Source organism: Pseudopipra pipra, chromosome 8 (genome assembly GCF_036250125.1).
Source record: "Pseudopipra pipra isolate bDixPip1 chromosome 8, bDixPip1.hap1, whole genome shotgun sequence".
In the NCBI taxonomy this organism is placed as follows: Eukaryota; Metazoa; Chordata; class Aves; order Passeriformes; family Pipridae; genus Pseudopipra; species Pseudopipra pipra.
The window spans coordinates 5,825,522-5,838,051 of NC_087556.1; the positions used below are offsets into that span (position 1 = coordinate 5,825,522).

The following is a 12,530-nucleotide window of genomic DNA, read 5'->3' on the forward strand; positions in this document are numbered from 1 at the left end:
TTGTTAATCGTAATTCAGGTAATAAAACATCCATTGCATCCTGCTCAAAGCAGCATTTATTAAAGAGAGCATCAAGATAAGTCAATGCATAACAAAGCCTTCCCTCCTACAAATATGTAAACAAGTTGTCAGCAAGTTATTATTACAATATAAAAATTAAAGCTTACATTGCATTTTTTAAAGCTACTAACTTCAGTCCAAATGTAGACAGTCTCTGGTCTATAGCATTTAAAAATACAAGTTCTTGAAAAATGTTAAAGTACTGCCTTTGCACATACACATCTTTGTAGAAAAATACTTAAAAATACCAACTTCCCATTAATAAAAGCAACACCAAAAATAAAACACATTATTGTCATGAAGAGAGTTTTAAATGCATCCAGCATTTTCTTCACCATTCTGTTTTATCAAATTATCTTCTGTTCACTTAAAATTCATTATAGTTTGTAAAATGCATCTTGGATATTAATCAGTTACTTTCATATACCAAAGAAATTCACAATATTGGCAATTACATTGTAATCAGAGTCTGGCCTAAGCTTATTTGCAGCTGAGGCCATCAATTTAATCCTCATCTCAAACATGGGTATTTGAACATGTCCAGTAGGTTCTTGCTCAGAATTCTGAGTCAGTTCACATATATTTTGGAAAGGCTTGAAACCTTGATATGATTTAAACAGAAACACATATTCTCTTTTAAAGCACCTTTAACCTCTGTGTAAGTTTTGTTTAACTACATTAGCAGTCCTGTTGGTGGCTGTCAATTCTCAGGAAATTCTTTGAGAAGGCTATCCAATTTGACATGAACTACATTTTACAGTCCAAGACCAAACAGAATGTTAAGGTAAACATCAATTTTTAACATTTTTTCCAACAAGTTTACTGACAAGAGCTAGACAGATGACTTCTGTAGTTGCTAAGGCAAGAAAACTTCGAAAATTCTCTGTACACAAAGTTTAAACAATTGTGTAGTATTTCAAAACCAAACTAAATTCAACAAGCAAATTGGGATGAAAGCTAATCATGCCATTGTGCTCTGCTGACATCAGCTGACAATGAACAGCAAGAAGAAAAAAATTAAGATAATACACAGTGAACCACTTCCAGGATGAATTCAAAGAGCAAAATCAGGCTGTCAAGAAAAGAATTTTACAGCTGGTTATTGGACTGAACAAAACAACTAGGAAAACACTGGGAGTTTGGTCACTCAAGACAGTATCTGAGAGAACCGAAGTACATTTATATGGAAACAGTAATGAATATGAATAATTCTGCCAGCTTTCCTAGTTCCATGCAAGGTTCACGAAAGAGTTTATTTAGCCAATTGAGTTAGCAAGTTAAGTCTGCCCCAAGCTGCAGCCTCAGGTACACAGAGACACAAAGAGCAACTTCCTGACACGAGTGTGGTAGAGCCCAAAATACTCAGATGATCTCCAGCTTTGGAAGCGTGTTAAAAACGCAACCCCCAAAAGAGGATCTATGTGAACCTGTAACAGGAACTGTATTTCTGAAAGAAGGGCTTACCCTGCTCCTTCATGCAGGATTGTGATTTGTAGAAAAAAGTGATCGTTTTATTGCCATGCTTGCTGATAAAAACAAGCATGATGAGTTACAGCACAATGCAGCAGCAAGTGCTCGAGGAGGATGCTCAGCTGGACAGTAAGCCAGAGACTCCATCCCAGGTTAGCAGAATGTTCAGAGAGGGGTGAGATGCAGATGCAAAAGCTTCAGCTTCCTCTAAGGTCTGACATATCTTAACACACACACACACAGCCTCTCCCTTGCACTCAGGGAAACAGATGAGAAGCACAAACATTCCTGGGGCAGAAGTGACTCCCACACCCTGGGGAGGAGGCTGCCTTTGTGATCACTCCCTCCCCACAGACAGCAGCTCCTTGTAAAAGCTGGATCACAAGGTGCAGTCTTGGCTAGAGGACAGGATTTCTGCTCTCTCACTTGGGAGAGATACCTTCTGATACGTGTCTTTGAGTAAAGCAATCCAAGCTTTAGACTTTTAATCCCGTGTGGACAGCTGGGACTTCTCACTACAGCACTGAACTTCCTTGGGTCCATTAAAGCTTGGATCTGTTACAGCACTGTGCCATCAGCGTGGTGTTTGAGCCCAAGCTTTGCACTGGGTTTACAGACCCCCCTCACAGCCAGGGAGCGCTGCAGTGCCACACAGACCAGCTGCACTTGGATCCACACAGTCCCAGCCCCAGCCTGAAGGATGCAGGAGGATACTCTGAGTGCCAGTGTGTACCAGGAGGGCAGTAAGTGCCCACCAGCAGGGAACTCCTGCAGCTATAAGAAAGGAAAAGAACTGCAGTGGCTCAAGCCTTGGGAACATGTTTAAGAGCACTGCAATGGACTTGCAGCTGACTGTCAATACCTGGGAGAAGGACTGGAGTCAGAGATCCAAGGGTAGGACAAGTCACACGCCATTTTCTCTTCAAGGAAAGCAACACCATCTCTCCCCACGATATGTATTAAAATACTATCTGCAAAAAGTGGGTGGTTTTCTCCCTGAATCCACAGTAGAAATGCAGTCACACAGAAAACTAAAATCAGCCTCATTCTCAGAATCGCAGAAAACAGAACCAAAGAGGACCTAAAGAAGTCATTCTCACAACTCCCTGTCTTGAAGGACATTCCAAAATTAATCTCTGTGCAGATATGTCATGGGACTCTAGGTTACAGAATGGCTGACTAAATCAACTAGACTTTTAGAAAAAGCTATTTATATACAAATATTTTAGTAATAACTTTAGCAATAAAAGAAAGTACTATACAGACCATTTTAGGATCCACATATGATATGAAATATACACACATGTTCTAAAATATATATATATATTCATTCTTAAAGCAATGTAGAGCAAAACCAAACCAGGGCCTGACTCATCTATCACACATGCCTTCATGTTGGCATGACTTCTAACACACAGCTGATGGGCTGAGCAGATCCCTGAGGTCTAGCACTGGAATTGCTACAAGTTTCACTTAACACAATTTTAACCAAAAACCGACTTAAATCACATTACATTTCTCTAGGTAAAAGGAGGAAGACAGACACAAACAAAATAATAATAAAAAAAAAAAAAAAAAGCCAAAAAAGCCCCACACAGACAAAACCCACACAGCCTTATAATACACAGAAAGGCACCTGATAATATTGTTAGTAGCAATTATCTATAGCATCCTAACTGTACTTAAGCAATAAATTTTAAAAATACAAGAATTGCTGGCATTCAACCTATCAAGTCACTAAAATTACATGTGCAGTTGTAAATTATTAAGAGTGTGCAAAACTACACAGTTTTGCATAAAGTGCTAAATGTACCCCCAGTTTGCACCTATTAGAATTATATAAATTTATTAAGCTTGGCAACATGATGGAAGATGATGATGTTTAGGATGTATCCTATCTAACCTCACCTTTCCTTTTCCTTTCCCACCATCATCCACTGTCCTTGAAACTGTACATTTAAAAATTACACAAAGGCCTTTTCAGGAATTGTAGCTCAGAAAAGTATTTCAAGTATATCTATCTTTCCTTGTAAACTCGGGGACACTATGGGTTCCATTTTCACACGCTCCAAATACTCACAACTTCCACTGATTCAACTGGAGCTGTAATTATTTCTGTCTGTTCAGTACCTCTGGCAAAAGGCTGTTTCCTCTTACTCATTTAACCCCACTTTGAGGAGTGCTGAAATTCATACCATAACTTGTCCAGATTTAAATCTAAACAATAAGCAATTACAGAAGAGCAGAGTAATACTTTATCCCATCACCTGGGCTCACAAAACCAAGTCCTACTGTATCTATCCAAACATACTCATATGTGAACCATACACAGGTCTGTAACACTTGACACACTGAAATTCAAGTTATCAGAGTACAGCAGTTTGTCTTGCAGGCATTGTGCAATGCACTCAGAAGTAGACAACAGGTCTCTTCTTTACTCTGTATTTCAGGGATCCATATCGTATCTGAGGGGAGAAATGAAATCACAACTTAACAAGGAGTTGAGTCACATCAGGCAGAAATATTATTTACCTCTCCACTAATCCAATTTAGCAAATGTCTTTAAATGTGCTTTGGACACTCCACAGTTTCATTCAGAGAAGCTACCTATGAATGAATAAGATGCAGTTTCAACAGAATTGGACCAGAAGACTAAGTCTCAAATGTTTTCCTGGAATTACCCATAAACTTTTATGAGACTCCACAGAGCTTTATCCTGAAGTATCTTCAGATTTTGTGGCACATAGAAATATAAAGCACTTCTCTTTGTGGAGCACAAAGAGTCAAAGCAGGCCATATGTCTATGGGAACTAAAAAATTCTGAATCTTCTTTAATCCACTGAGCAGCAGATGCTGAAGTGTGCATGACATGCAGGTGACAATATCACTCTCTGTAGCCCTTTCGAGGTGAGCAGTTTCTGGAATTTGGGCTCAGTGGTGCCAGAATCAGCATTACAAACACAGAGTGTACTTCATCTCCTCTCCCTTGTTCCTCTCTCAAGTTCATTTCATTCATGTATTGCCCCTGAACACTCCAAAGCACAAAAGCTCCAGGCTTAGATATTATGGCATACTTCCTCCTCCATTTAGCATTCTACAACCCAGTTATCATTGATAACTCCTCCAAGATTAAGAATAAAAATAAATTTCTGCACTGTTAAGAACAATAAGGTACACTGGACAACCAAACTCAGCAGTTCACCAGGATCATACTTGCCTCTTTACGGCCTTTAGTTTTCACAGATTTCATGCTCTGAGTTCTTCGAAGGCCTCTCTGAGCAAACATTTCATCCTCTGAATGTGTCCCCTCCATCTCCTCATCTGTTTTATCCTCTCCAGCATTTTTTTCCAGTGGTGTTTTGTAACCTTTTAAAAAAATTTTTTCTGAAAGTGTTTAATAAGTAATAGATGTAACTTTTAGATTTCTAAGAAAGTCATGAGTTTCATCTTTAGCACACAGCATTTACTCTTTTAAACTATATGGTCAGTGTACCAGGTATTTCAAAACAGGGAATATGCCAGGAGCTTCTTACTTCTAATTCTGCCATTCGTAAGGAATGGGCCACTTGATTCCATAGGTGTGTAATGCCATGGTTCCTCATCTGTCAAAACCAAAACCCTAAGTCTGCCTCCATCTTTTGCTTTAAACTGAACTGCAAAAACCCCAGTGTCATCCTAAAGAGTACTTCAGGTTTTTGGACACAATCCATGTGAGAGGGAAGTTAGACTAGATAAATCTTTAAAGGTCCTTTTCAGTCCAAACCATTCCATAACTCTGATTAATAGGATCTTTCTTCGTGCTCACATCCCTCTCTGGATATTTAAAACCAAACCTCCTTTCAGCTGAGTAACACGCCCAAGTACTGATAAGCGTTGTTTACGTCCTGCAAAAACAGGACCAAGGTTACTACCCAAAACGCTCACTAGAGGGCACAAACTGCTTAAAAACACGTCTGGAAAAGCTCCTTGGGGTCCAACAGCCCTGAATCCCCATCACAGCCCTGTCACAAAGCCTCCAAATCCAGACTGGTTCCTTCCCCCCACCAAACTCTCCTTCTGTAAGGCCATTCCAGAAACTACGGGCTGTAACACTCAGGAACACCTTTTAGACTCCAAACCAAACTTTACTAATGACCAGCATACATTTCATCTTAAGCCAATATTTTGTTTCTGTTTAACTAGATTATTTTCCTCAATTCTCCTTTTTTCCTGAAATTGCGATCACATTCACCTAACTCCACAGCTACTTCAGACAGATTTACCTCTTCTGCCATTCCAGAGGGAACACATCTCTGCTTCCAATAGTTTCAACTCATCTTGTTCAATAATATGGAAGATCTGAATTGTATCTGTCACTCCATTTCTGACCAGGGATGTTTGCAGTGACACCAATACTTCTTTGTCTCTATTTGTAGCACCTTTTCTGATGAATCCCCATCACCTCTGCCCTTTTCACAGCAAGCACACTGACAGCTCAGCCCTCCTAAGAACAATGTCCTACAACTAGGCCTTTCCAACCAATTTGCACAAAACTCCCAGCACAATGGCAAAAAATCAACATCCTGCTAAGCACAACAAAATATTGCTATGCAGCTTCCCTAAATGCATCTGTGGTATGATCTTCTTTTAAAATTCTAATGCTGAAGAAAATTCAAAGATAACATGAGAGGTGTATCCTAGATTTGGGTCCAGGAGCAGAAGCAATTAAGTTCAACCAGCTCATAGAAAGCTTTCTGATATTTGAAATTGAATCTCACAATAAGTGACTATTTATACAGTATAACTTAAGCTTTTTTTTTTTCTTTAAGTTTGTAGAGCATTTCCAAGCTATTTCAGATGGACAACTAATGTTCCCTGACTGAGAAACAGCCCCTACACAAGAGCTGCAGGGACATCATTCCTAATGCAGCCAGGAATTCATCAAGAGCTTTCTCTCCAGCCAGGAGACCTGGTCCATACACTGCCCTGCATAGGTGGGATGTGCAGTTCAGCTTAGAGCCATTCAGCTGGACATCTATTCCTCAGAAACAACACAGCTCTCATGTGATTCCTGGAATTCCTTGTACTCCACAAGCACCACCCCTCTCAGAAAGGGAAGGATGAGAAGAAATAACAGGCTCAAGTGAAAAGAAAAAGACCAGACCTACTTCTTCTGTGGGAAATATCAACTCCTTTACATTGTAGCCCCGTCATTTCAAAAGGTGCAGTTGTCAGTCTTCCACCTAAACCTTCCTTCAAGCATCACAGGCTCGAGAGCAAAGTGATGAAGACAACAATACATGTAATATAATAGTACAATAATATCTCTGAACAAAGCCATATATTGGTCCCCACACAGTGTCTTCTGAGTGTTGATATGACAACTCAATGCCTTCATTACTCCTATCATCATCAGCAACTTAACATTTTGATCTATCATTACACACCCAGGGAATTGCCATTAATTTTCCCTTTTTATTTATTGAGCTTCCATATATTTTCATGTTTAACTTCTTGTACGCCTGTCACAGAAACACCACTTACGTATTTTTTTACTTCCAATTAAGTTTTACTTTGGCAAGGAATTCTTGTTGCCAACTGGCAAAGACAGGAGTAATGAGTACAGAATGACTACACTGAGAGTGGCTGGGGAAAAAAAATTCAGGAAGGGTTTCTCAACTATTGTATTTTGATCACATCTACTCTCTTTCAGTGGAATTCTTTGAGGCCTTTTCCATTTAGAGATGGGGTAAATTTATTTCTGCTTTTCCACTTGTGTCTCGGGTCAATTGTTCTTTTAGCTAGAAAAAAACCAGATACATACCTGAAGATTCACTTGTAGAGGCTCTGGTTTTCTTTTTTGCTTCTGGTAAGGTCTGATAGGGCTGCCCCACAGGCTCATCTCCTTGTATAGTGGTCAGGTCGTGCATACTGAAACTCCTCAGCTTCTCAGTTATTGCACCTTGGCTCTGAAATACAACAACAGAATCCCTGAAAACACAGCAGAGGTTTAACTTTGCTGCTCAGCTCGGGTTAAGATATTTAAGCCCATGCTTCCTTGCTGCACTACAAAACACAGAACATACACATGCACATACACACTTGCTTTAAGGTGTTGCTTTTACCCAGGCTTAACTATAGGTTGCTCTTATTTGGCAAAGTTACACATGAACTGGCAGTTCCATCACAAATGCCTCATTCCACTCCTTTAACCTGAGCAAATAAGGGTTCCCTGGGTGAGAGGAAGTGTTTGAAAAGAAACACACAGAGATGTTCCATTCACTTCAAAAATGGCATTTCTCTAGCAGTTCTGGGTAGCAGGACAGAGTTTAAACATTTCCATTTTAAAAAGCATGGATGAAGAGCATTTTCTGCTATTTTATATTTTTACCATCCAAAAATTTGAATACGCATAAGAAAGGAAAAAAGTGTTAAAAATATGTTCTGTATCATAACTCAAAGAACTGAGAAAGAGGCAGCTGTAGTTGACAGAAACTTCAAATCACAAACACCAGAGGTCCTGCCTGGACTCCAGGCTAGCAGGTCCTCCTACTAGTCCAGCTTTACTGACATAGTACCAACCCAAAATCGAATGCTACATAGGAGAATAGTTGATCACATGTGAACATTAGAATTCCTTCTCCAACTGCCCTTACATCTCTACTATATGGGACATACAGAAAGTTCCCTGTTGGAAAGAAGGGTCATCAAGCAGCTCTTTTGTCTTACATCAGATGTTATTATTAAAGCATTTAAGATTAATTTATTGCATAAGCAACTAAAAGAGCAAGCACACAAGAACAAGGACTCAAAGTCACATTAAAATAACACTTAATTCTTCCCCTCTGTAGCATGAGGCAAAAAAATCACCATTTCAGGGGAAGGTTGACAAACCTGTGCACGAATTCCACTTCAAGCAAGAGCTCAAGACTTTTTTTCATTCTTGCAAATGAAGCTTTTAAGTAAAAGCTTTATGTTAGCTAGCAGCAGCAGAAATCTGGATACAATTCCACACACCTTTCTCTGCAACAGCACAAGGCAGTTCTTGCACCACTGGCCACAGCCATTTGTTCCCACTCTGATGACAACTGTTTGCAGATGGTAAACCAGCACACTGAATTATTCCACATTAAAAATAGCCATGTAAAGTGAAGAGACAGTGGAGTTAAACCCCTTAAGCTTGCACAGCTACCAAAGGGTGGGGGTGAAAGTGGCTGAAACCTAATATTCATTTTCTAGTGATTAGTCATTAGTACAGCATATAAAACTAGGACAGTGTGCTACTCAAGCAAGAAGAACCTATTATAATTTTTACACCACTATTCATACATGGACACTGAACAATAACAAAGAAAAGGTTTCTTGTGGGAGAAGTAGAAGCCTTAACTTTTCCAGCTCTTCCTACATACTTGTAGGATGGCTCACAGTTCCCAAAAACATGGGTACAGCTTGCCTTTGAGTTAAAATGTACTATGGACACTGTACAGTCTCTGTACAGTGTCTGTACAGTGTCTCAGTCGACTGTAGAAATTCTAAAGTCGATTTTATCCCCCAAAATGGTTTATTTAAGGCAGGTCTCCTAAGATTCCTCCTAAGGCAGGAGAAATCCTGCCCTTTCACTACTCCACTTCTTGTGGAGAGAACTGGAGGGAGAACAGCTCACAGTATCTGCTACAACACAGGACTGTTGATCATTCTGTGTCCACTGCTTGAAGAGAAGCAACAGGACATGAGTTTCAGTCCCTGAGCACCAATGAACACGTAAAATAGGCCCAGCTGGTTCTCAGCAGAATCCAGACAAATTCAGCACAACTCCACTCGCCAAGTGTGAACAGAGTCTGCTATAAAACAGTGACAGAAGCTGGTTTTGGCCAGAAGCAGAAGTGTGGAAAGACACACTTGCATAACAGTTCCCCAGCAAGTTCATTCATCATATGATATACTACAAAAAGACATTTGGAAATCGGATAGGATAACGAAATTAAGCCTATAACAACTACCATGCTAAGGAGAATTCACATTACAAGCCTGTATTTCTTATTCCACTGTAGACAGAGGAGTAGATCCAAGCTGGAAACGTTCAGCCTTATTTTCCAGTGCAGCTTTTGGACAGAAAATTTTGTTTTTCAAAGGAGAAAAAAAGTCAACTGTGTGCCATAAAATAACACTGTGCCCTTAACCAAACTGCATGCTTGAGCTAGAGCTCCTGTGGAGCACTGCCTAGTTCAGGGAGGACCTAAGGAGTCATACAATGGGCCCTTCATTCCAAAAGTACTTGCCAAGATGGAAAGTTTTACTCAAGTTACACACAGCAAACATTAAGAAGTTTGAAAGGATATATACCCAAACAAGAGATGCAGCACACATGCCCCAGAGTCACAGTGGGAATGGGGCTGCACAAGCACTGCTGTGCAGGACAGTCACCATCACATTGTGTTAATCCTATGCAGGTGCTCCCTACAGTGCCCCCAGTCTCCATCCCAGCCCTAGGAAGATCCAGTCTAGCCAAAGGAAGACTGGTTTCTACTTCACTACACTGCCTAGACTATCTGAAGGACAAATTTCAAGGTGTTTTGTGTGGGCGTGCACATCACTGTGCTCACAGTGCATTTAGGACTTAAGAAGATCCTTCCACCTCCATGCCCAAAAGCAGCAGACAAATTGCTTTCTGCTGAAACAAAGCACTCTGTGAGGATCTGGATTACTATCAGCTCAGGATGAAAGTCTAGCTGAAAAATATTAAATTCCTTCCTACAGCAGGAAATGTGAGATTAAATACCTGCTGTTGCAGGAAATGTGAGAGCAACATTCACATTTAGAATAATAATGCTTTAAGAGCTTCAATACCTGGATTGAAAGTTCATAGTTATTAGAGACTGCTGGAAAGCAACATGTTTGCCCAAAAAACAGCAGGCAAAGCTGAAGGGGGATCTCCTGCTTCCAGTGCCATGCCATGGACATGGCAGCAGCCATCATCTCTCCCCAGACGCCCACACCCCAAGATGCTGCTCAGGAGAAGGTGGCAGAGCAGTCACCTGGCCTGTGCTGGTGGCCCAGTCTGTCAGCAGTTGCTCCCAGTAAGGAATACATACATCAGGCTGCATCCAGCCCAGAGGCTGCCAACTAAATTAGAGCACAAAGGATTGAGACACACACATTTACAATCACAGAACAACTTCAGTGCTCAAATTTCTATGTCAGCAAATGTTTTAGATGGAGACTGAAGTCTGTTGTCTTAAACAAAATTCAAGTCTTAAAGAATCATTTTGCTTTATTATTCAATAGCATTTTGTGAAATATATTAAATGCTTTCCAGAGTCCACATTCATTACCAGTGACCAATGTGAAACATTAATTAAAGCTGCAATACACTCCCAATACAATTTTTTTAATAAATGTATCCTACTTAAGGGCCTCCTTTCGAGACTACTCAGCCTCTAGCAAGCTATTAGCATTCAGTCTCATCCACTGCCCCTCATATATGCGGTGCCATTCTCTGTTCTGTTATTGAGCATGTCATTTTATAGTCTATATGCTTAACCCAGGGAAGTTGCTGTAAACAAACACCACACTGTGTCTGCCTCAGGACTCTTTTTGTTGTTTAAATTGGACTTGCAGCCCTCAGTGGCCAGGATCACAGACTAAAGCTGCTTGCCTTCCCTAGACAAGTTCTCAATGGACTCTGTGTCCACAGAGCTGCTTGGAGCTCCGTGGTTGCAGCACCCACATTCCCAGCTGTTCCCTCCCTGATCCATGGGAGCTGACAGGGAATGACTGCTGTTCCCTCTCAGGCTGGAGAGGGGCTGCTGTCCCGCAAGTGACCTCTGCAGCAGGCCAGGCATCCCAGCAGGGAGGAGGGTGAAAGCAGCGCTGCCGCTCACAGTGCTGCTGGCTGTGTGCCACAGCTGGCTGGGAGACACCTCCTGCCTCTGCTGTGCCCAGAGTGGGAACACCGGGAACTCCCAGCAAGGCCAGGGAAGAGACAGTAGATTCAGGGTGGCTAAAAGACATTCAGAAACGCAGCCCTCAAAACATAGTATCATCACTACCAACACCTCACAGGTGAACGCTCTGTGTGAGCTCAGGAAGAGGGACAGAGCAGGTCACAGCTTCATTAGCACCACACAGCTCCTTGGACTGATAAAGAAACCAGTTCTCACTGGTAGCTCAAGAAGTCAGGATTTATGGGTTGGCAAAAATTGAAACCATACAGATAACCAGCACCAAATATAAGATGTATCAGTGGAACTTAGTGTTGTGGAAATAACTACCCCAAATCCATATACTGTTGAGTTGAAAGTGCTGCAACAACTTTTATATCATTAAAGGCATCTTGTTTCCATTTCTTTCACTAATAAAAACTTCCTTTGGTACATAAAAACTCAGCATAGACTATTTCTTTCATCGCTGAGTCTCTTGATATCAGATTTTACAAAGATTTGTTTTCTGACATGCTAATTTAACACAATTTATTTTGCTAATGTGTGCTATTTAGCAGGTTTTGAAGCACTAAATTTTCTATGAACAGTGGCTAACTAGTGCCAGCTAAAAATATCAGTATGGGAATGTAAGCTATAAGCCACTGCTCCTGCCAATTACATTTTGATTTAACTACAGTGGAGCAGGTTTAAATCTGTGCCAGATTTCAGCAGACTGACCTGGCTGGCTGCTCCAGCCCCCCTAACAGAGCCAACCAGCCTTTTAATGGTAATCCCCTATTCCTTTGACAGCCCTTGGAGAAAGTCACTCTTTCCCACATTTGATCTTGAAAATATTCCAGCAACTTTCCAAGCAATTTTACCACCCTCCCAAAGTCAGCATAAGCAGTTTGCTTGGATACTTCAGTGTTTCTTTTGACATAGGTTTAACCTCACACATATGTTTAAATCTCCCCCTCTCCTAAACTGGGACCTGCTACATCAGAATAAGCATGCATGCTTTAAAAAAAGTAAAAAAAAAAAAAATAGTGATGAAAGTGTGTCCTTCCCATCAAAACCAGTCCCACTAACACAACTCCATTC

The 12,530-nt window shown here is 40.8% G+C and overlaps 1 protein-coding gene across 4 annotated transcripts in view; it reads right to left on the minus strand.

The window, feature by feature from the left end:
- Nucleotides 1-38: 38 nt before the first annotated feature.
- REEP3 (receptor accessory protein 3) overlaps nucleotides 39-12,530 on the minus strand; it is a 36,383-nt gene continuing 23,891 nt past the window's right edge. The window contains exons 7-10 of one of the 4 annotated variants that reach the window (XM_064662338.1): nucleotides 8,527-8,623; nucleotides 7,334-7,478; nucleotides 4,748-4,896; nucleotides 39-3,995 (exon numbers count right to left, since the gene is read on the minus strand). In XM_064662338.1, the coding sequence (XP_064518408.1) occupies nucleotides 3,939-3,995; nucleotides 4,748-4,896; nucleotides 7,334-7,478; nucleotides 8,527-8,623 (448 nt within the window). In that variant the 3' untranslated portion in view covers nucleotides 39-3,938. Of the gene's footprint in view, nucleotides 3,996-4,747; nucleotides 4,915-7,333; nucleotides 7,479-8,526; nucleotides 8,624-12,530 lie in introns of all 4 variants that reach the window. The other 3 variants (XM_064662337.1, XM_064662340.1, XM_064662339.1) reach the window with 3 other exon arrangements.